Source organism: Elephas maximus, chromosome 20, assembly GCF_024166365.1.
Source record: "Elephas maximus indicus isolate mEleMax1 chromosome 20, mEleMax1 primary haplotype, whole genome shotgun sequence".
NCBI lineage: Eukaryota > Metazoa > Chordata > Mammalia > Proboscidea > Elephantidae > Elephas > Elephas maximus.
The window spans coordinates 79,918,918-79,944,324 of record NC_064838.1 but is presented as its reverse complement, the minus strand read 5'-3'; the positions used below and the strand labels follow the sequence as shown (position 1 = coordinate 79,944,324).

Here is a 25,407-nt window from a genome sequence, read left to right as displayed (position 1 = left end):
CAGGAAAAACTTCAAGCCTTGAGCTGCAATAGCAAAGGATTCTACGGGGAAAATATTAAAGAACACAGTAAGCATCAAAAGAAGATGGAAGGAACACACAGTCATTATACCAAAAAGAATTAGTCGATGTTCAACTGTTTCAAAAGGTAGCATATGATTAAGGATGGATGGTACAAAAGAAAGAAGTCCAAGCTGCTCTGAAGACCTTGGTGAAAAACAAAGCTCCAGGAATTAACCAAATATCAATTGAGATGTTTCAATAAATGGATGCAGCGCTGGAGGTACTCACTCATCTATGCCAAGAAATATGGAAGACAGCTTCCTAGCCAACTGACTGGAAGAGATCCATATTTATGCCTATTCCAAAGAAAGGTGATCCAACTGAATGTGGAAATTATAGAACAATATCATTAATATCATTCACAAGCAAAATTTTGCTGAAGATCATTCAAAAACGGCTACAGCAGTATATCGACAGGGAACTGCCAGAAATTCAGGCTGGTTTCAGAAGAGGACGTGGAACCAGGGATATCATCGCTGATGTCAGATGGATCCGGGCTTAAAGCAGAGAATACCAGAAGGATGTTTACCTTTGTTTTATTGAGTACACAAAGGCATTCGACTGTGTGGATCATAACAAATTATGGATAACATTGTGAAGAATGGGAATTCCAGGACACTTAATTGTGCTCATGTGGAATCTTTACATAGATGAAGAGGCAGCTGTTCAGACAGAACAAGGGGAGACTGATTGGTTTAAATCACGGAAGTTGTGCAAAGTGTTGTATCCTTTCACCATACCTATTCAATCTGTATGCTGAGCGAATAATCCAAGAAGCTGAACTATATGAAGAAGAACAGGGCATCAGGATTGGAGGAAGACTCATTAACAACCTATGTTATGCAGATGACACAACCTTACTTGCTGAAAGTGAAGAGGACTTGAAGCACTTACTGATGAAGATCAAAGACCACAGCCTTCAGTATGGATTGCACCTCAACATAAAGAAAACAAAAATCCTCACAACTGGACCAATGAGCAACATCATGATAAACGGAGAAAAGATTGAAGTTATTAAGGATATCTTTTTACTTGGATCCACAATCAACGCCTATGGAAGCAGCAGTGAAAAAATCAAATGACACATTTCATTGGGTAAATCTGTTGCAAAGGGCCTCTTTAAAGCATTAAAAAGCAAAGAAGTCACCTTGAAGATTAAGGTGCATCTGACCAAAGCCATTGTATTTTCAATTGCATCATATGCATGTGAAAACTGGACAACAAATAAGGAAGACCGAAGAAGAATTGACAGCTTTGCACTGTGATGTTGGCGAAGAATATTGAATATACCATGGACTGCCAGAAGAAGGAACAAATCTGTCTTGGAAGAAGTGCAGCCAGAATGCTCCTTAGAAGCAAGGAAGGTGAGACTGGGTTTAACATACCTTGGACATGTTGTTGGGAGAGGTCAGTCCCTGGAGAAGGACATCATGGTTGGCAGAGTGCAGGGTCAGTGGAAAAGAGGAAGACCTTCAACGAGGTGGATTGACACAGTGGCTGCATCAGTGAGCTCAAGCATAACAACTATTGTAAGGGTGGCACAGGATCGGGCAGTGTTTTGTTCTGTTGTGCATACGGTCGCTATGAGTCAGAACTGACTTGAGGGCAGGTAACAACAATAACAACAATTAAGGCAATAGAAGAAGAAATCATGTGTGCGTGAGTGTGTGTGTGTGTGTGTGTGGGTGCGGGGGTGTGAATGATCATCCAAATTGGATATAGGCAGGAGTATATATGTGTTTTCTTCTTTATTAAATGCATATTTCGGTTGATGGATATATTAAATCCCCTATTATAAGGAGAGAACCTGAATCTCCAGGAAAAGGTCCACCAAATCATATATTAGATTTCTCACATATTGGGTGGCCAAAAAAACTAGACTAGTCACATACCTAGGTTCATGAACTGCGTCATCAGTTTCTTTTCAGTCAGTCTCAATTATGTTAGTTGATAATGAATAACAGATAAATAATTGTGTCCAGAGAGTTACTAAAGGCTAATTCACTGAAAATTAATAGATTGGTTGCCAAGAAGTAGACATAGAAGGAAAAATTGCAGAGGTCTGAAGGTACTTTGCAAAAGTATAAAGGAAGCCCTAATCTTACACTTGTTAATTGACCTTGAGTTTAAAAAATTATAACGGTTAATTAATACAGTCTTTGAATATTAAGAAATATTTAACTCTCTTCCATAGTACTGGTTCATTGGACAAGAATATGAGCCATAAGTTTTAGAAAAACTAAACATAGTACAATTTGTGAAAGGAAAATGATTTGAATGTTTAATCAAGTAAGTTTCCTTTTCCAGGTAATAGAAATTGTGTGGTGTTCATCTCCTCAAAAATAACACTGGAATAACTAACTTCATAAAATTTGAGTACAGTAAAGCTACTGATTTCACCAATAATTTTATCCAAATACAGCCAACATTCGATTTTGTGGTGTTTTAAATTTTTCCAAATGCTTTCCATCCCACATAGATATTTGAAAACTTATTACAACCTAGACAGTTAATAGGATAGCTTATTATTATTATCATTTTACTAATTGTGAATATGATAAAAGCATTTGTTAGATTACTTGTTTGACATATTTGTAATAAAAAGATTAAAGATCTGTTATCTGAACTGCTGAGATAGCATTGTCCCATTTATATTGTGATCCTCCTTTACTCAATTAAAAAAAAAAGTTACCAACACAGTCAACGCCATAATCATCATTCCTATCATCACTATCATCATCATCATCGTGGACTATGTATCAAATTCTTGTAACATATAAAATATTAAGTGAGAAGGGTATACGCATTTTTCTAAATTTTTTTGTTATTGTTGTTGAGAATATACACAGTAAAACATACACCAATTCAATAAGTTTCTACATGTACAATTTGGTGACATTGATTACGTTCTTCAACTTGTTCAACCATTCTCACCCTACTTTTCTAAATTGTTTCTCCCGCATTAACATAAGCTCACTGCCCCCTACGGTTCTTATCTAACCTTTGAGTTGCTACTGTCAATTTGATCCCATATAGATAGTTCTTAAAAGAGCATAATGCTCAAGACAGACCTTTTTAGCAAGTAAGCTAAACTATTGTTCTGGCCCAAGATGACTTCAGGGGACATTTCTGGTTTAAGGTTTAAAGGTTATCTTCAGGGTAATAGGTAATATCTTTCAGGGGTTCATCCAATCTTCATGGCTCCAGAAAGTCTGGAGTCCATGAGGATTTGAAATTCTATCCTGCATTTTGTTCAGGACTCCTCTATGGAATCTTTGGTCAAAATGTTCAGAAATGGTTGCCAGGCATCAGGTAGTTCTTCTGTTCTCAAGCCAAAGGAAGCAATTGTTTATGGAGGCAAGTAGCCACACATTCCATATCCTCCTTCTATTCGTGACTGTCCTTTTTCCTCTGTTGCTCCAAATAAATAAAGACCAATTGCTGTGTATTGGGTGGCTGCTTGCAAGCTTTAAGACACAAGGCACTACACAATGAACTATGACGTAGAACAGACACAGTAAACATGTTATTAGGCCAAGTAACTGGGATATCCCATAAAACCATGAGCCTATACCTCCAAACTAAGGAACCAAATCCTCTGAGGTGTTTCGCATACACATATAAGGTGATTGATACATGCATTTTACTCATAAAGAAAAAAAAATAAGTACATAACTGTAGGACATCATGTCAGATGGCAGAAGTTGTAAACAGCTGTATGATGCAGAAATATAACTATAAAACAGGAACTAAAATTGCCTTGTATACATCTGTACAATCATAACTAATTTACAGAATGTCACGAAGTCAAGAGAGCTGCTAGTAGAAGTTCTTAGGGACAGATGCCCTAAATAATCCCTTCATGAGAATTGTTGGCTTGAGGATTTGGAGTTGGCAGGATGGGCATTAATGGCTCTGTTGACAGATGGTCACTTTTCTTGATAATGCCAGTTGAAAGGTTTAATCATTTCAAACACGTTAGAAAAGACTAAAATTGGCAAACATTAGCCAAACTAATATAGTCACAATGGTGTGGCTTTGGGGAATCAAGAAATAATTTTCAACTTTTTCTTCCCCTTTTATCTCAAAGATTTTTTTCTTTTAAAATCTGAAGTGGTTTAGGAGTTGCTGTTTGGAATGCAGTCGTGAAAGAGATGAAATATGCCGGAGCATTTGGCCATAATTGCTAAAAAGGACATAAAAATATCTGTAAATTAAACTGTTTGAGGTGAGTAGGAGTTTTCTGTTACATCCTGTGCTCTGGCAGGAAGTTACTAGGGAGAGAACTAAGTGTAAGTAAGCTTTCTTTTGGGAATATGATTTGAAACACTCTATATGGGGGGCATTGGTGGTTCAGTGTTAGAATTCTTGTCTTGATGCAGGAGACCTGGGTTCGGTTCTTGGCCAATGCACCACAAGCATAGCCACCAGTCATCTGTCAGTGTAGGTTTGAATGTTACTATGACGCTGAACAGGTTTCAGTGGAGCTTCTAGACTTAGATGGACTAGAAAGAAAGGCTTGGCTCTCTACTTCTGAAACTCAGCTAATGAAAATCCTATGGATCAGAATAGACTGACCCACACAACCAGTCATGCGGCTGGCACAGGAAGAGGAGAGTTCCGTTCCTTTCTTTATGGGTTCACCATGAGTGGGGCTAACTGTACAGCAGCTAACAACAGTCCCACATAGGTACATAGTAGGTTTAATAAATATGCTCTCAATGCTCATTGATGCTCTAAAATAGTGTACATTTATCCATGCTCTCATTGAGTTACTCACTCAATAAACATTCATTTTTGATTCACTATTATCCAGAGAAATCGACTCCAGTGTTTTTATTTTTAAGTAATTAATTTATTGTCCAGTATCTGTGATGTAGAATCATAAAAGGATGTTGGTAAACACAAGCATGAAGATTTAGATGACTAATTCATTAAGGCAACTAATCTTGTATGCTTGCAAGAATATTTAAACCAAAAATTTTAATAGCTTGAGTTCTATTCTTATTTTTTATAAAGAAAATGTGGAACAGATCACACTTTTATTTATACAACAAGATTATTGTTTAGACATGGAACAGGAAATTAGACCAATTTACAAGTATATACTCAAGCATAGTAAACTTGAAGCTAGGTATCTCAAAGCACATCATAAGCTGAAGTGATTGACTTGCCATTGGGGAAATGTAGAGACTTGAAATGTTTCATAACTGTGTTTGACACACACTTAAAACATTAATAATTAAGCTCATCATACTACTTTAAAAATGTAGTAAAAAAACACAAAAATATTTGTCAATTCAACAATTTCTACACTCATAATTCAGTGACATTAAATACATTCTTCATGTTGGGCAACCACTATCATTACCCTTTTACAAAATATTCCACCACCATTAACATAAACTCAATGCCCCTTAGGCAAAAATTATCCTATTCCTCACCCCCTTAATTACTACTAACCTTTGGCTGCTATATATTTCCATGTTTTATAAGCGAGATCATGAAGTCTTTGTCCTTAGGCGACTGACGACTGACTTATTTCACTCAGAATAAAGTTTTCAAGTTTCATCCATGTGTTGTGTGTATCAGGACTTTATTTCTCTTTCTGACTGCATAATATTGTCTACACCACATTCATCTACTGATGGATATTTAGGTTGCTCTCTACCTCATCATGGAAACCCTGGTGGCGTAGTGGTTAAGTGCTATGGCTGCTAACCAAAAGGTCAGCAGTTTGAATCTGCCAGGTGCTCCTTGGAAACTCTATGGGGCAGTTCTACTCTGTCCTATGCGGTCGCTAGGAGTCAGAATCGACTCGACGGCACTGGGTTCGGTTTTGTTTTGGCTACCTTATTGTGCTACTTTTTAAGAAATAATTTTCTCAGTGCAGCAACAACATCCTTGTTTCTAAGGCTATATATCATGGGATTAAACATCGTAGTCACTATGGTGTAGAAAAGAGAGAGCAGCTTGTCTGCTCCTGCAGAATGATAGGACTTGGGTCTTAAATAGGTGATGGTAGCAGATCCAAAGAATAAAACCACAACCAGCAGGTGGGAAGAACATGTGGAGAAGGCTTTAGCCTGTCCTGAGGCTGTTGGCAACTTTAGAATGGCGGAAATGATTTTACTGTAGGAGGCAAGTATCAACATAAAAGGAAGAGCAACAAACAACATAGCTACTGTATAGACAGACATCTCATGAACAAAAGTGTCCCCACAGGCCAACTTGATAATTGGAGGGATATCACAAAAGAAGTGGTTGATTTTGTTAGAATCACAAAAATGCAGACAGAAAATCTGAGCTGTTTGCCCTATCTGGACTGGGATGCCGATGACCCAGGAGCCAACTGCTAGCTGGACATACATCTTTTGGTTCATGACTAGAGGGTAGTGCAGAGGGTTACAAATGGCCACATAGCGGTCATAAGCCATCACTGCCAGGAGGAAACATTCAGTGGCCGCCAGCATAAGAAAGAAGTACATTTGGGTGGCACATCCCAGCACAGAAATGCTTCTGTCCTGAGTCCAAAGATTGATTAGCATCCTGGGGAGAATGACAGTTACATAAGAAATTTCCAATAAGGAAAAATTTGCCAGGAAAAAATACATGGGTTTCTGTAATGCAGGATCGAGTCTGGTTAGTATTATTACTAGGCTATTTCCAATTATAATAATTAGGTAAATGATGGAGAACACTCCAAAAAGAAATCCTTGGAGGTTTGAAAGGTCAGAAAATCCCAGCAGTACAAATCGCATCACTGTAGAGACATTGCCTTCAGGTTTTTTCAGTTCGTGTTTCATCTGTAGGAAAGATTAAATCAGAAATACAAGTTACCTCACTTTTCTTGGCTTTTGTACTCTCACTTGCAAACCGGGGATAGTACACCTTACAATTTTGCCAGTTCTTATAAGCACAAATCCTACAAATGACAGTTACTCTAAAAAGATGGTCAAGTGTATTTTTTAATTATTGGTCAATAAATCCATAAGAAACATTTTCTGTTTTTTTTTTTTTTCCTCTGCTAAGGGTTTCCTTATATTTCCTTGTTTCTGTTGATGGCATATGTGATTTTAAATTTTGGTATTCACATAAACATTCAAAATCTCTAAATTTGAAATTATGTTCAATGATAGCAATTATTTCATCCCTTTATTGGCATGCTTCCCTCTCAACTCTGCTTTCCAGTGTCATCAACTGAAAATTAATTCTTATTACCCAAAGAAATACTCTGTAAGTCATCTATTACAGTATTGAACCATTTAAATGCAGTTAATAGAAAATGGTGTTTTTCCTATGGTATCTCAAAAACCTTGTTTTGCTTTAAAAAAAAAATAACATACCTTAAATTGAGGCTTTTTTGTTATAAAACATGATGATGAGTTAATGCCAAATGTTATGAACTGATATTTAAACTTTAAATATCTGTTTATATTTCAATGTAAGGTCTGCAAAGTCAGAAGTCATCATTTTTATTCACATTTTGTAGTCAGGCATAAGTTAGAAACAAGTTCACCTAGCATTTATGCTTAAGAAAGCAATTAAGAGAATGTTCACTTATTTATTCTTTATACACACCTGCTGTATAAGAGAAACATTAACCACAACTCATCCATAATATTTTCCTAAATCATTCCATTCTTACTACTTGCTGTCTTCCTGCCGACCTCAGTTGTGCGATTCAGTCTTCTCTCTTGCACACAGTGCATGTTGCACACACATGAGTGTGTTAGGCTGTGACTGTCAATTTCTATTATGTACTTTTCTTACCCCTATTCCTACTTTGTTTCTTATAGGATTCGATATTTTTTTCTATGCAATGCTTAGTATTTTGTTCAACAAAACATGATTTATTAATATCCGTGTAGCTAAAAAACCAACTTGTTGTCGTCAGGTTGATTCCAATTCATAGAGCTCTTATAGGACAGAGTAGAACTGCCCCATAGGGTTTCTAAGGCTGAAATCTATACAGAAGCAGACTGTTAGTGTGTTCGAACTGCTGACCTTTCAGTTAGCAGTCATATAACTTGGTTTAATAACTTACTTGCTAGATTATATAAATGAATCAAATTGATTGAGTCTTTAGAATAATTTCCAGGTAGTAAGTCTGGCCTCCTACCTAAAGGTGACCTGACTCCCACCATTACTAGATTAAAGGATGTAATTTTTTTTTGTTCCTTTGTGTGTGTGTTAAAGAATAATACTCACTTTATTCACTCTTAAAAAATTAGCACATTGATATATTGTTTTCAGTGAATGCTAGATAACTTCTGTATTATGTATAAATTAATTTGAAAGTGAACACAGATGGTTGTTTTTAGTGGTTAGTTGCGTTGAGTCCATTCTAACTCACGGCGACCCCATGTGTTCAGAGTATAACTGCTCCATAGGATTTTTAAGCCTGTGACCTTTTGGAAGCAGATTGCCAGGCCTATCTTTCAAGGCACCTCAGGGTGAATTCAAACTGCCAACCATTTGGCTAGTATTCCAGCACTTAACTGTCTGAACCTCCCTGGGACCTCTCAATAGAGATTAAGCATTTACAAAAAGGAGACTCACTTATGTCTATACACTAAAGTTATTAAAACTCTGGTGGCATAGTGGTTAAGAAGTACAGCTGCTAACAAGAGGTTGGCATTTCGAATCTACCAGACACCCCTTGGAAACCCTCTGGGACGGTTCTACTCTGTCCCATAGGGTTGTTGTGAGTTGGCCTGTATCATGTCCTATAGGAGACACAATTGGGACAGTAGGAACATTTGGACATTCTATGGATTTTCTGTGACTAAGTAAAGGAAAAACAAATAACCGCTTATTTTAGCATCTACAATATTCTAGATTAAATAGTGGAGCATTAAAGGGATTTTCACAATCATTGTCTGGCACAGTTCTCCCAATGAAAATTGGATTGTAGAGGATGTTAAAGGTCCTGTGAATCTTCAGGACGGTCAGAAACTAGTGTCTAACACACAATGTTAATATGATATGATTTAATTTTTTAGATTACACAGCCCACACTTTCTTTCACTTCACTGTTCTACAAAACTATAATCACATTTCAGTCACCTTTGTTATTCAATCTAGAGCCTAATGCATGGAAAATGGTCAAAAATTTTTTTGAATTTTTGTCACCATCGTGCATCCCCCAACCACACTTGATCTGACCATTGCCCTCAGAAACTGTATCCCCGTTATTTTGTCTGATTATTTCATAAACTCTTCTCTCAATCTTAGACTCCCTCTCTGCATTATTCCCACTGATCAAGCAGAGCAGTACACCTGAAAAAAAAAAAAAAACTGAAAAGAAACCTGAAATTAAGGTCTGAAGAAACAAGAAAAGGAAACAGCTAAGCTTGCAAACAGGAATCTAGTGTTCTGTATCTCCTACAGCTACTGAAATCTTTATTCTATAAAAAGGAGAAAACTATTATGAACACTAAAAATGATTCTCAATGTAAAGCCACTTTTAAAGTAAGAAATATAATCATTCACATTCTATCTGGGTTTTGCAAATCTTTAGAAGCTATTATTTATACTACTCAGAAAGAAAATAACAAGATACACATGTTGGCATTTCTATTTTTATTCAAACACTTTAGTTTTGTGATCTTCATACTTTGTTTGGGGTAGAGATTTTGTTATCAACTAAAATATCATTACCAAACCTAAACCCATTGCCATTGAGCCAATTCTGACTCCTAGTGACCCTATTGAATAGAATAGAATTGCCCCACACAGTTTCCAAGGAGTGTCTGGTGTATTCAAACTGTCTAACTTTTGGATAGCAGCCGGAGCTCTTAACCACCAGGGTTTCCAAGCTTCATCAGAGTATATATACATATTCGCCAGAGGAGTGTATACACACATATATTATATAAATATGCATATATAATATATATATGTACACACACACATATCTATACCTTGATTTAAGAGCAAGTTTAAAACTAAATAAAAACCAAACCAAACCCATTCCCATCGAGTCAATTTCAACTCACAGTGACCCTGTAGGACAGAGAGAACTGCCCCATAGGGTTTCCAAGGAGTGATTGGTGGATTCCAACCGCTGACTTTTTCGTTAGTAGCCATAGTTCTTAACCAGTATGTCACCAGGGTTTAAAAATAGAAGATAGGAAATAAATGTTAGAAATTGGTGAATGCAATTCAGGGGAATTTTTCCTCTAGTAGAAGTCTCTAATGATAAAAAGAAAACAACATACTTTTAGTATTTTCAGATACTCTTAGTAAACAAATAATTCCTTAGATGGCAGTAGGATACAAACACATTTCAATTATATTCATTCACTACCTTGTCCTTTATACGTATATATATTTTTTGAGATATGATCCATAGATTTAATACTTGTAAAATATTTAAAACCATGCTTACCATAGAGTAATCAATCAATAAATGTTAGTACTTAGGATAATGATGATAATGATGAAGACTGTAAGTTTTGATAGATTGGCCCATTGTATTATCGAGCTCTTCTCCTTTTATTCTCATTTCATCCTGTAATCATGAAAATAAGGAAAGTAAAATGACTATCTGAGCAGTGTATGAAGTTAAACAAAAGAAAAAAAAATTTTTAGTTTTATAAAATTGAATGCTTTCTGCTGATGCTTAAAAGGCAAAGATACACATAAAAATAAATTTGATATTGGACAGAAATAGTTTATGCTTACCTGTTTGATTAAGGTAAATTTCATGCTTACCTTTAGTGATTGAGTTCAAAGTCAGAAAACGACAAATAAGATTTTTGTAACAGTTAAATAATTCACTTTTATTAGAACAGGTTGACCACCTTCTAAAATGTATTCTACTTCCAGAACAAATAATTTTTTTTTTTTTTTTATAATAGTCCTCTTTAAATAGGAAATTGCCTCTGCCCTGGGGAACAACTTCTTTCCCAGGTTACTTTCTAATGGAACTAAGCCATTTTGCCTGCCACAAGCAGTTTGCTACATTAATCAAAAACTTATGTGTTGAAATTTTGTTGAGAATTCTACTGAATGGATAGATTGTTTTAGGTAGTATTAACATCTTAACAGCATTAGGTCTTCAATCCATGAGCACAGGATATCCTTCCTTTTATTTAGGTCTTCTTTAATGTCTATCCAGGTCTATACAGGTCTTTTACTCCCTTGGTTGAATTTATCCCGAGTTATTTTATTCTTTTAAATGCCATTACAAATAGAAATGTTTCCTTAATTTTTTTTTTAGATTGCTCATTGCTGGTGTACAAAAACCCAAGTGATTTTTCTGTAAGGATTTTACCAACAAAGTGAAGAAGCAACCTACAGATTGGGAGAAAATTATTGGGAGCCATATATCTGATAAGGGTATAATGTCTAGAATATATAAATAACCCCTACAACTTAACAAAAACACAATTCAACCAAAAAAATGGAAAAGGACTTCAACAGGTATTTCACCGAAAATGGGATACAAATGGTCAATGAGAAAATGAAAAGGTGCCTAACATTATTAGTTAATAGTCAAACGCAAGCTAAAATGACAATTAGATATTATTTTAGCCCCACAAAGATGGTTATGATTTAAAAAAACTGAAAATCAATAGGTTTTGGTGATTATGTGGAAGAAATCAGGACACTTACCCCTTGCCTGTAAAATGGTACAGCTGTTGAGGAAACACATTTGTTAGATCTTCAAAAAGTCACACATAGAATTACCATATGATATAGCAATTCCAGTACTAAGTATATACTCAAAATTACTAAAAGCAAGACTATTAACAGATAATTTTATACCAGTGTTTATTGCAGCATGATTCGTAATAGCTAAAATTTGGAAACAACCTAAATGACCACAAGCAGATGGGCTTGGTACATCCATAAAATGGAAGATTACTCAGCCATAAAGAGAAATGAATAGGAATTGGAACGGGAATTCCAGAACACTTAATTGTGCTTATGAGGCACCTGTACATATATCCAGAGGCAGTTGTTCAGACAGAACAAGGGGATACTGTGTAGGTTAAAGTCAGGAAATACTGTGTCATGGCTGTATCCTTTCACCACACCTATTCAGTCTATGTGCTGAGCAAATAATCCCAGAATCTGGACTATATGAAGAAGAAAGGAGAATCAGGATAAGAAGGAGATTCATTAACAACCTGTGTTATGCAGATGACACAACCTTGCTTGCTGAAATTGAAGAGGACTTGAAGCACTTACTGATGAAGATCAAAGACAATAGCCTTCAATATGGTTCACACCTCAACATAAAGAAAACAAAAATCCTCACAACTGGTCCAATAAGCATCATCATGATAAACAGGAAAAGACTGAATTTGTCAAGGATTCACTTTACTTGGATCCACAATCAACACCCGTGGAAACTGCAGTCAAGAAATCAAAAGATGCATTGCATTGGGCAAATCTGCTGCAAAAGGCCTCTTTATAAAGTGTTGAAAAGCAAAGATGTCAGCTTGAAGACTAAAGTGCACCTGACCAAGCCACAGTATTTTCAATGACATCATATGTATGCTAAAGCTGGACAATGAGTAAGGAAGACTGGAGAACTGATGCTTTTGAATTTGGGTTTTGGCAAAGAACACTGAATATATCATGGCCTGCTAAAATTTTGAACAAATCTGTCTCGGAAGAAGTGCAATCAGAATGCTCCCTAGAAGCAAGGATGGTGAGACTGCACCTTACATACTTTGGACATGTTGTCAGGAAGGATCAGTCCATGGAGAAGGACATCATTATTGGTAAAGCAGAAGGTCAGCAAAAGTGAGGAAGACCATCAACGAAATGGACTGACACAGTGGCTGCAACAACGGGCTCAAGCATAACAATTGTGAGCATGGCGCAGGACCGGGCAGTGTTTCGTTCTGCTGTACATAGGGTTGCTATGCATGATTATCTTTGAGATTGTAATAGTCAATTAGATTGCACTAAAACTCATTTCATCAAAGAGCTTTATGAGTTAAGGGAAGTATATGTTCATGGAACATATATCAAGAATTTTTGCCTTGTGACTTGGAGTCACAAAATAGTATGTGGCCTGTTTTCTCTGAACCATGATATTGAGCACCCTCTACATGTTGTTTGTCTCATTCAGGATGCCACTATCTGCCAGGGAAGTAATAAATTCTAGTATTAAGAACTAAGTTCTCATGAATTTGTTCATATATATAAATATATATATATTTTTTACTCTCTTGTGCCATTACTCCCTTTAGTCTCTGGTATCCTTTCCGCTGTTATTGAGGTAAGCTTACAAAGTTTTCAAAAGACTGAAAATTATGTTTTGGAATGAATGAAATTTCAATACTTGATAATTAGCAAAAATCATACTAATAATCACATCATTATTGAGATGTATTTAGGTCAGATACATGGGACATTTCATTTCTTTACTAGTATTCCAAGGATTTTTTTTTTGGAAAGGTAGAAAGTTAAAAAAAAGACTACATAACGAAAACTTTCTTCCACCACTCTATGAAAGCACTGATAATTATAGTGTAACAATTACAACTTTTTAACAACAAATGGTAAAATACAGTTTTAATAAATTTTTCTTCGTTCCCAGTAAGGTTTATAGGTTGACTCCCATAAGTGTAAAAAGCATTGGCAAAAGTGGTATGTAAAACTTTCTCTCTTCCTATTTTGTCTAGCCCAAACTTGATTATAGACTGAAATATTTAGTTAATAATTAATTAATTTGTTCAATTATCTATGTGATTTTGATTTAGCATTTTTTCTAATTCTAGTTTAGTATTTAGAGTTATATCTTCTCCTTCCAATTATTTTCTAATACTGTTCTCAATATTTCTTTGCACATCTATTGCTTCATTTTAAGATATGTCTTTGTATAAATTATATTTTAAAATCCAAAAAGCATTTTAACACATATCAGTTTTATATGAATATAATCTTAATTTCTCTCCATAAAAAGAAGAAAAAGTCCTATGATCTTACTTCCCATATTTTCTAAGCCTCTGAATGCTCTACTTGGCCATTTCAACAGTTTGGGTCTTAGTATATGTGCCACTTCTTATCATTTTATTTATTCTTGTACTGCTACTGATCGTATTGCAAGAGGAAGAAAACTTCGCTCTCCTATGTGAACATATATGTCATGTTTCCCAGCCATGTGTGATAAAGTCCATTCTCTTTAGCACTGGTATTTGGCATATAACTGCTGGTTCAATATTTAAATACTTATATTTTATGGTGTTCTGTACTGTCTCAAAGAAAACCCATTAGTTTTTTTATTGGTATATAGTGATAGAATAATGGTCCCCAAGAGATAGCCACATCTTAATCCCTAGGAACTGTGAATATGTTACTTAAAGGGGACTTTGCAGATGTGGATAGTTATGAATCTTGAGATGGAGAGATTAGCCTAGAATTCCTATTGTGATGTGAAATGTGTTCTCAGGAATGTAGGTTTTGGTACCTTAGTGAGTATGGTATGGCAAGTATTTAACATGCTCTCATACGATGTATAAATTCTGTGGATATGGACAGCTCGACATATCTCATTAGTCTTTTGCAGAATTTAATATACTTAAAGTAGCAATGGGGGTAATAACAAGAAAGGTATCAGAATGGCCCGTTTCAATATTTTTCACATGCAACACTCAGTGACATCGATCATGTTTGTTCTGTTATTCAACCATCACCGTAAGCGATTGCCAAGTATTTCCATCATCCTTAACTGAAGCTTAACGTCCCATAAGGAATGAAATCCCCCCCTTTCCCCTCCCTTTTGCCCAACCCTGGAAACCACTAATAAACATTGGTCTCTATACACATGACCATTCTAAATATTTTATGTAAATAGGATTATACAATATTCTTCCTTTTGTAACTTACTTATTTCACTCAGTATAATGTTTAAAAGATTCATCTACGTTGTAACTTGTATCAGGACTTCATTTTGCGTTGTTACAGTTGTCAGGTGCCGTCGAGTTGATTCTTGATACATGCTCCAAGAACACATACTTCCCTTAACTCATAAAGCTCTTTGGTAAAATGAGTTTTAGTACAACCTAATGACTATTACAATCTTGCAGATAATCATGCTTAGTTTCCACACGTATTTTTCCAGAGAGGCATTATGCCTAAGATGTTACTATTATTAATAGGATAATGCATAAATGGTCTTTGTGCAGGGGACAGAATAGATAATCACACTTGTGAGTGTGTGTCTGTGTGTGTGTATACAGACAATCATTGTTGTTAGGTGTTGTTGAGTTATTTTTAACTCATAGTGAACCTATGTGAACCATAGCAAACAGATTGAAACACTGCTTGATCCTGTGCCATCCTCATGATTATTGTTATGCTTGATCCCATTGTTGCGCTACTGTGTCAATCCATTTTGTTGAGGGTCCTTTCTTTTTTGTTGACTCTCTACTTATCAAGCATGATGTCCTTTTCCAGGGACAGATCCCTCCTGAAAATATGCCCAAAGTATGTGAAATAGAGTCTCATCACCCTTGCTTCTGAGGAGCATTCTGGTTGTACTTCCTCCAAGACAGATTTGTTCCTTCTTTTGGCAGTCTGTGGTATATTCAATACTCTTTGCCAACAACATAATTCAAAGGCATCAGTTCTTTAGTCTTCCTTATTCATTGCCCAGCTTTCAAATGCATGTGAGATGATTGAAAACACCATGGCTTGGGTAAGGCACACCTTAGTCCTTAAATTGACATCTTTACTTTTGAAGGCATCAAAGAGGTCTTGTGAAGCAGATTTGCCCAATGCAGTGTGTCATTTGATTTCTTGACTGCTGCTTCCATGGGTGTTGATTATGGATACAAGTAAAATGATATCCTTGAGGGAGGGGCCAAGATGGCTGACTAGGTAGAAGCTACCTCGGATCCCTCTTGCAACAAAGACTAGGAAAAACAAGTGAATCGATCACATACATGACAATCTACGAACCCTGACAAGCAAACACAGATCTAAAGAGTTGACATGGTGACAGAGACTGAGAACAAACAACCATGGAGAAGCAGCGACTATTTTCAGAGCCTTGAGCCAGCATCCCAGTCAGGAAACCTTGGTTCTGGGCTTTCGACTGGGCGCAGGGGAGCTGAGCACGGCATCCTGAGACGGCACAAACATGGGGCGCAGACCTAGCCCCCTGAACTGACCTCAGGAGAAGCCCAGCCAGTGCACGCAGGCAGCGCAGCGATGCGGCTGACAAGAGGAGAAGTCACCGGGAGGCAGCGACTTGTTTTGGAGCCAGGAGTGCAGTCAATGACAGGGCTGCAAGATACACAAAACAAACTTTAACAGAACTGAAAAGTGAGATAGACACCTCCAAAATTATAGTAGGCGACTTCAAGACACCACTTTCAGAGAAGGACAGGACATCCAGCAAGAAGCTCAATAGAGACACGGAAGACCTAATTGCTAATATCAACCAATTTGACCTCATTGACTTATACAGAACACTCCACCCAACTGCTGCAAAGTATGCTTTTTTTTCTAGCGCACAGGGAACATTCTCCAGAATAGAAGACATATTAGGTCATAAAACAAACCTTTGCAGAATCCAAAACATCGAAATATTACAAAGCATCTTCTCAGACCGTAAGGCCATTAAAGTGGAAATCAATAACAGAAAAATTAGGGAAGAGAAATCAAATACTTGGAAACCGAATAATACCCTCCTGAAAAAAGACTGGGTTATAGAAGACATTAACGAGGGAATAAAGATATTCATAGAATGCAATGAGAATGAAAACACTTCCTATCAAAACCTCTGGGACACAGCAAAAGCAGTGCTCAGAGGTCAATTTATATTGATAAATGCACACATACAAAAGGAAGAAAGAGCCAAAATCAGAGAACTGTCCCTATAACTTGAACAAGTAGAAAGTGAGCAACAAAAGAATCCATCAGGCACCAGAAGAAAACAAATAATAAAAATTAGAGCTGAACTAAATGAATTAGAGAACAGGAAAACAACTGAAAGAATTAACAAAGCCAAAAGCTGGTTCTTCGAAAAAATAAACAAAATTGATGAACCATTGGCCAGACTGACTAAAGAAATACAGGAAATGAAACAAATAACCGGAATAAGAAACTAGAAGGGCCACATCACAACAGACCCAACTGAAATTAAAAGAATCATATCAGATTATTACAAAAAATTGTACTCTAACAAATTTGCAAACCTTGAAGAAATGGATGAATTCCTAGAAAAACACTACCTTCTTAAACTAACACAATCAGAAGTAGAACAACTAAATAGACGCATAGCAAAAAAAGAGATTGAAAAGGTAGTCAAAAAACTCCCAACAAAAAAAGCCCTGGCCCAGACGGTTTCACTGCAGAGTTCTACCAAACTTTCAGAGAAGAGTTAACACCACTACTACTAAAGATATTTCAAAGCATAGAAAATGACGAAATACTACCTAACTCATTCTACGAAGCCACCATATCCCTGATACCAAAACCAGGTAAAGACATCACAAAAAAGAAAATTACAGACCTATATCCCTCATGAACATAGATGCAAAAATCCTCAACAAAATTCTAGCCAATAGAATTCAACAACATATCAAAAAAATAATCCACCACGACCAAGTGGGATTTATACCAGGTATGCAAGGCTGGTTTAATATTAGAAAAACCATTAATGTAATCCACCATGTAAGTAAAACAAAAGACAAAAACCACATGATGTTATCAATTGATGCAGAAAAGGCATTTGACAAAGTCCAACACCCATTCATGATAAAAACTCTAAGCAAAATAGGAATCGAAGGAAAATTCCTCAACATAATAAAGGGCATCTATACAAAGCCAACAGCCAACATCACCCTAAATGGAGAAAGCCTGAAAGCATTTCCCTTGAGAACGGGAACCAGACAAGGATGCCCTTTATCACCGCTCTTATTCAACATTGTGCTAGAGGTCCTAGCCAGAGCAATTAGACTAGACAAAGAAACAAAGGGCTTCCGGATTGGCAAAGGAGGAAGTCAAATTATCTCTATTTGCAGATGACATGATCTTATACACAGAAAACCTTAAGGAATCCTCCAGAAAACTACTGAAACTAATAGAAGAGTTTGGCAGAGTCTCAGGTTATAAGATAAACATACAAAAATCACTTGCATTCCTCTACATCAACAAAAAGAACATCGAAGAGGAAATAACCAAATCAATACCATTCACAGTAACCCCCCAAAAGATAAAATACTTAGGAATAAATCTTACCAAAGACGTAAAAGACCTATACAAAGAAAACTACAAAGTACTACTACAAGAAACTAAAAAGGACCTACTTAAGTTGAAAAACATACCTTGCTCATGGATAGGAAGACTTAACATAGTAAAAATGTCTATTCTACCAAAAGCCATCTATACATACAATGCACTTCCGATCCAAATTCCAATGTCATTTTTTAATGTGATGGAGAAACTAATCACCAACTTCATATGGAAGGGAAAGAAGCCTCGGATATGTAAAGCATTACTGAAAAAGAAGAAGAAAGTGGGAGGCCTCACTCTACCTGATTTTAGAACATATTATACAGCCACAGTAGTCAAAACAGCCTGGTACTGGTACAACAACAGGCACATAGACCAATGGAACAGAATTGTGAACCCAGACATAAATCCATCCACATATGAGCAGCTGATATTTGACAAAGGCCCAGTGTCAGTTCATTGGGGAAAAGATAGTCTTTTTAACAAATGGTGCTGGCAAAACTGGATATCCATTTGCAAAAAAAATGAAACAGGACCTATACCTCACACCATGCACAAAAACTAACTCCAAGTGGATCAAAGACCTAAACATAAAGACTAAAACGATAAAGATCATGGAAGAAAAAATAGGGACAACCTTAGAAGCCCTAATTCAAGGTATAAACAGAGTACAAAATATTACTAAAAATGACGAAGAGAAACCAGATAACTGGGAGCTCCTGAAAATCAAATACCTATACTCATCTAAAGACCTCACCAAAAGAGTAAAAATACCACCTACAGATTGGGAAAGAATTTTCAGTTATGACATCTCCGACCAGCACCTGATCTCTAAAATCTATATGATTCTGTTAAAACTCAACCACAAAAAGACAAACAACCCAATCAAGAATTGGGCAAAGGATATGAACACGCACTTCACTGAAGAAGATATTCAGGCAGCTAACAGATACATGAGAAAATGCTCTCGATCATTAGCCATTAGAGAAATGCAAATTAAAACTACAACGAGATTCCATCTCACTCCAACAAAAAAAAAAAGGCTGGCATTAATCCAAAAAACACAAAATAATAGATGTTGCAGAGGCTGTGGAGAGATTGGAACTCTTATACACTGCTGGTGGGAATGTCAAATGGTACTACCACTTGGGAAATCTATCTGGCATTTCCTTAAAAAGTTAGAAATAGAACTACCATACAACCCAGAAATCTCACTCCTCGGAATATACCCTAGAGAAATAAGAGCCTTCACACAAACAGATATATGCACACCCATATTTATTGCAGCACTGTGTACAATAGCAAAAAGCTGGAAGCAACCAAGGTGTCCATCAATGGATGAATGGTTAAATAAATTGTGGTATATTCACACAGTGGAATACTACGCATCGATAAAGAACAGTGACAAATCTGTGAAACATTTCATAACATGGAGGAACCTGGAAAGCATTATGCTGAGTGAAATGAGTCAGAGGCAAAAGGACAAATATTGTATAATACCACTATTATAAGATCTTGAGAAATAGTATAAACTGAGAAAAACACATACTTTTGTGGTTATGAGGAGGGGAGGGAGGGAGGGTGGGAGAGGGTTATTTACTAATTAGTTAGTAGATAAGAACTACTTTAGGTGAAGGGAAGGACAATACTCAATACACGGAAGGTCAGCTCAACTGGACTGGACCAAAAGCAAAGAAGTTTCCTGGATAAACTGAATGCTTCAAAGGTCTGCGGAGCAAGGGCGGGGGTTTGGGGACTATGGCTTAAGGGAACTTTTAAGTCAATTGGCAAAATAATTCTATTATGAAAACATTCTGCATCCCACTTTGAAATGTGGCGTCTGGGGTCTTAAATGCTAACAAGCGGCCATTTAAGATACATCAATTGGTCTCAACCCACCTGGATCAAAGGAGAACGAAGAACAAGAACACCAAGGTCACAGGACAACTATGAGCCCAAGAGACAGAAAGGGCCACATGAACCAGAGTCTTACATCATCCTGAGACCAGAAGAACTAGATGGTGCCTGGCCACAACCAATGACTGCCCTGACAGGGAGCACAACAGAGAAACCCTGAGGGAGCGGGAGATCAGTGGGATGCAGACCCCAAATTCTCATAAAAAGACCATACTTAATGGTCTGACTGAGACTAGAGGAATCCTGGCGGTCATGGTCCCCAGACCTTCTGTTGGCCCAGGACAGGAAACATTCCCGAAGACAACTCATCAGACAAGGAGGGGACTGGACAATGGGTTGGAGAGAGATGCTGATGAAGAGTGAGCTACTTGTATCAGATGGACACTTGAGACTGTGTTGGCATGTCCTGTCTGGAGCGGAGAGAGGAGGGTAGAGAGGGTTAGAAACTGGCAAAATTGTCACAAAAGGATAGACTGGAAGGGCTGACTCATTAGGGGGAGAGTAAGTGGGAGTATGGAGTAAGGTGTATATAAGCTTATATGTGACAGACTGACTTGATTTGTAAACGTTCACTTAAAGCTCAATAAAAATTATTTTAAAAAAAGATAACACAAAATATTACACCCATGAAATAAAAAAAAAAGATATCCTTGAAAACGTCAATCATTTATCCCTTTATCATATTGTTGCTTATTGCTCCAGTTGCGAAGATTTTTGTTTTCTTTATGTTGAAGAGAAATCCGTACTGAAGGCTATAGACTTTGCTCTTCATTAATAAGTGCTTCAATTCCTCTTCACTTTCAGCAAGGAACGTTGTGTCATCTGCATATCGTTTTGATGTTAATGAGTCTTCCTCAAGTCCTAATGCCCCGTTCTTCTTCATATAGTCCAGCTTCTCAGATTTTTGCTCAGCATAAAGATTAATTATGGTGGAAAGATACAACCCTCATGTGCACCTTTCCTGACTTTAAACCATGCAGTATCCCCTTGTTCTGTTTGAAGGACTGCCTCTTGATTTACGCACTGGTTCCTTGTGAGTATAATCAAGTGTTCTGGAATTCCCATTCTCCCCAATATTATCCATAATTTGATCCACAGAGTCGAATTCCTTTGCATAGTCAATAAAACATAGGTAAACATCTTTCTGGTATTCTCTGCTTTCAGCTGAGATCCATCTGAGATTGGCAATGTTATCCCTCATTTCATGTCATCTTCTGAATCCATCATGTATTTCTGGCAGTTTCCAGTCAATCATATATATATATATATATATATATACACATAAAAAAATATATAAACAATGTGTGTGTATATATACATACATATATATACATAATCATTCAAAATGGATTCAGATAGGAATGCACAGTGTATATTATTAAATAAATCTTCTTGAGGTTGTATGAATTAATACCACTATTATGATAAAAAGACAGTATAAATCTTCAGCAAATGGTTCATCGAATCATATGTTAGATACCTCTTACATTCAGTGGCCAGACCTTAATAAATGTCACTACTCAGAAAATGGGGACAATATAAAAAACAAGAAAAAAAAATAGAATAAATAATTGATCTTTGCTCAAGAAAAGTATGGAGCTCTGTCTGGCATTCATGTACAGATCAATAAATTATATGCAAAATCAAATGCCTATTGTTATAAAGTATGTTATCAGATTTTATTTTCTAGTCAACTTCAATTATGTTAGCTGATAATAGATATCATATAAGTAATTGTGCCAAGAAAATAAGTTCTAAAAGTTACGTAATAACTTGTTGGAAAAGATAGGGAGTAGAGAAACAAGAAAAAAATAAATGCGAAGCTCTGAACAAATTTTGTACAAGTGTAAAAGAAGCCATAATCCTGTAATTGTTGATTGGTCCTGAGTAAATAATACAATGGTTATTTAATGTCTTCTTTGACTATTAAGTAAGGTTTAACTGACTTTTATAATATCTGTTCAGTGGGCTAATATATGAGAAACACATATTAGAAAAAATAACATTACATTTCTGAAGGAAAATAATTCCAACATTCAAGCAAGCAGATTTTCTTCTCTAGATAATTAAAATTGTGGAATGTTCCATCCCTAAAAAAAAAAAAAATTGGAACAAATACCCTCAAGAAAGTTGAATATAAAATATAGAAAGCTAGTGATTTCACCATACATTTTATGTAAATAAAACCAACATACCAATTTTGGGATGCTTTAAATTTTTCCAAATGCTTTTCCATCCTAGGCAGATATTTGAGATTCTTAATAATTCTGTGAGTTGTTAGGACGTATTATCATTATTACCATTTTATTAACTGTGAAAGTGATGGGCAAGATCGTGAACTGACTTGCTCAAGATTTTGGTAAAGGAAAGAATAAAAATCGGTTATCTGAACTTTCGAGACATCAGTGTCCCATGACATTGTGATTCCTGTTTTCCTAAATTTCAGAAAAGAAAAATACCAGCACCACCACCATCACTCTCATAATCTTCATCATTATCATCACTATCATGTTCATTATAAATATGTATCAAATTCTCATAACATATAAAATATTAAATAAGAAGGAATATACACATGTTTACTACCATAAACAAAAAAAGTAAATACATGAAAGTAGGACATCATGTCAGATGATAGAAAAAGTAAAGGGCTTTATGATGTAGAAATATAAACATAAAAGAGGAACTAAAATTGTGTTTTTTACACATGGTACAATCATAACTAAAACTAGACAATGACATAATAATCACAAGAACTGCCAACAAAAGTTTTTAGGGAGAAATGACCTGAATAATCTCTTTATGTGAGTTGTTGATTTGAGAATCTGGAATTAGGGGGCTGGGCATTAATGACTGTGTTGACAGATGCTGACTTTTCTTGATAATGTTAGTTTAAAGGGTTAATTTCAAACACTTTAGAAAGGGCTACAGGTGGCAAGGATTAGACACGATAATGTAAACACAATGGGGTGCACTTAGGGGAACCATGAAATAACCTTCAACTTTTTCTTCCCCTTTTTATCTCATTGATCTTTTTTTTTTTTTTAATCGGAAATAATGCAGGAGTTGCTGTTTAGAGTGCAGGCATGCAAGACATGAAATAGGCATAAGCAAATTATAGACCATATTGCTAAAAAAGAAACCTCTGCAAAGTAAACTGGTTGAGACAAGTAGAATTTTTTCTGTTGAATCATGTGCTCTGGCAGAAACTTACCAGGGAGAGGGCTAAGTGAATGTACATATTTTTTGGAGGAGCAAGGTTGGAGTAATTCCACATGGATGCTAGGCAGATTAAATAAATATTCTCTCAATGGTCATTAATGTTCTAAAATTTCTTGATTTTTCAAAACATTTGAAGAAGGGCATAGTGATATGCATTTATCCATCCTCTCCTTTAATCACTTATTCAACAAACACCCATTTTATCTAAGATTGGACAGTTTCTGTCACCACTCATCTGTCAGTTTTTCATACTGTGGTGGCTTTTGTGTTGTTGTGACACTGGAAGCTATGCCACTGGTATTTCAAATACCAACAGTGTCACCCATGGTGGACAGGTTTCAGCAGAGCTTCTAGACTAAGACTGACTAAGAACGACTTGGTGATCTACTTCTAAAAATATTGGCCAGTGAAAACCTTATGAATAGCAATTAAGCATTGTCTCATATAGTGCCAGAAGATGAGTCCCTCAGGTTAGAAGGCACTCAAAATATGACTGGGGAAGGGCTGTCTGCTCAAAGTAGAGTTGACCTTAATGACATGGATGGAATAAAGCTCTTGGTACCTTCATTTGCTGATGTAACACTATTCAAACTGAAAAGAAACAACTGCAAACATCCTTTAAAATCGGAATGCAGAATGTATGCAGTATGAATCTGGAAAGTTGCAAGTGGACAAAAAAGAAATGGAATGCATAAAAATTGATATCCTAGGCATTACTGAGTTGAAACGAACTGGTCGTGGCTATTTTGAAATGGGCAATCATATGGTCTACTATGCCAAGAATGACAAATTCAAGAGACATGGTGTCACATTCATCTTTAAAGTGAACATTTCAAGATCTGTCCTGAAGTACAAGGCTGTCAGTGATAGCATAATATCCATATACCTATAAGAAGGACCAGTTAATACGACTATTATTCAAATTTACCTGTCAACCACTAAGGCCAAAGTTGAAGAAATTCAAGACTTTACCAACTTCTGCAGTCTAAAAATGATCAAACTTATAATGAAGATGCATTGATAATTACTGATAATTGGAATGAGAAAGTTGGAAACAAAGAAAAAGGATTGGTAGTTGGAAAATACGACCTTGGTGATAGCAATGATGCTGTAGCTTGTGTGATAGAATTTTGATAGACCAATAACCTACTCACTACAAATACCTTTTTTCAACACCATAAATGGCAACCTTACACATGGTTCTTACTGAACGGAATACACAGGAATCAAAATGACTATGTCTGTGGGAAGAGATGATGAAGAAGCTCAATATCATCAGTCAGAACAAGGCCAGGGTCCAGCTGTGGAACAAACCATTACTTGCTCGTAATCAAATTCAAGTTGAAGTTGAAAAAAAATAGAACAAGTCCACAAGAGTGAAAATATGACCGTGAGAATATCCCACCTGAATTTAGAGACCATCTCAAGAATAGATTTGATACATTCAACACTAGTGACAGAAGACTAGACTAGTTGTGGGATAACATCAAGGACATTATATGTGAAGAAAGCAAAAGATCATTAAAAAGACAGAAAGGAAAGAAAATACCAAAATGGATGTCAGGAGAGATTCTCAAACTTGCTCTTGATCGTAGAGCAGTTAAAGATAATGGAAAAAAATGATGAATTAAAAGAGCTAAACAAAGATTTCAGATGGTGCCTTGAGAAGACAAAATAATGTAATGAAATGTGTAAAAACCTAGAGTTAGAAAAGAAGAAGAAAAGACACATTTGGTGTTTCTCAAGCTGAAAGAACTGAAGAAAAAATTCAAAGCTTGAGTTGCAATATTGAAGAATTCTATGGACAAAATATTGAACAACTCAGGAAGCATCAAAAGAAGATGGAAGGAATACACAGAGTCAATGTATCAAAAAGAAATGGTCAGTGTTCAGCCATTTCAGCAGGTAGAAAATGATCAAGAACTGATGATATTGAAGGAAGAAGTCCAGCTGTCCTGAAGGCAATGGCAACAAACAGGACTGCAGGAACTGACAGAATG

General features: G+C 36.2%; 1 protein-coding gene across 1 annotated transcript; it reads right to left on the bottom strand.

Moving 5' to 3' along the window:
- Positions 1-5,922: 5,922 nt before the first annotated feature.
- On the bottom strand, positions 5,923-6,873 carry LOC126064232 (olfactory receptor 10AG1-like). Its single transcript, XM_049863062.1, has one exon. The coding sequence runs from the start codon at positions 6,865-6,867 to the stop codon at positions 5,923-5,925; it is 945 nt and encodes a 314-aa protein (XP_049719019.1). The 5' UTR covers positions 6,868-6,873.
- Positions 6,874-25,407: the final 18,534 nt, after the last annotated feature.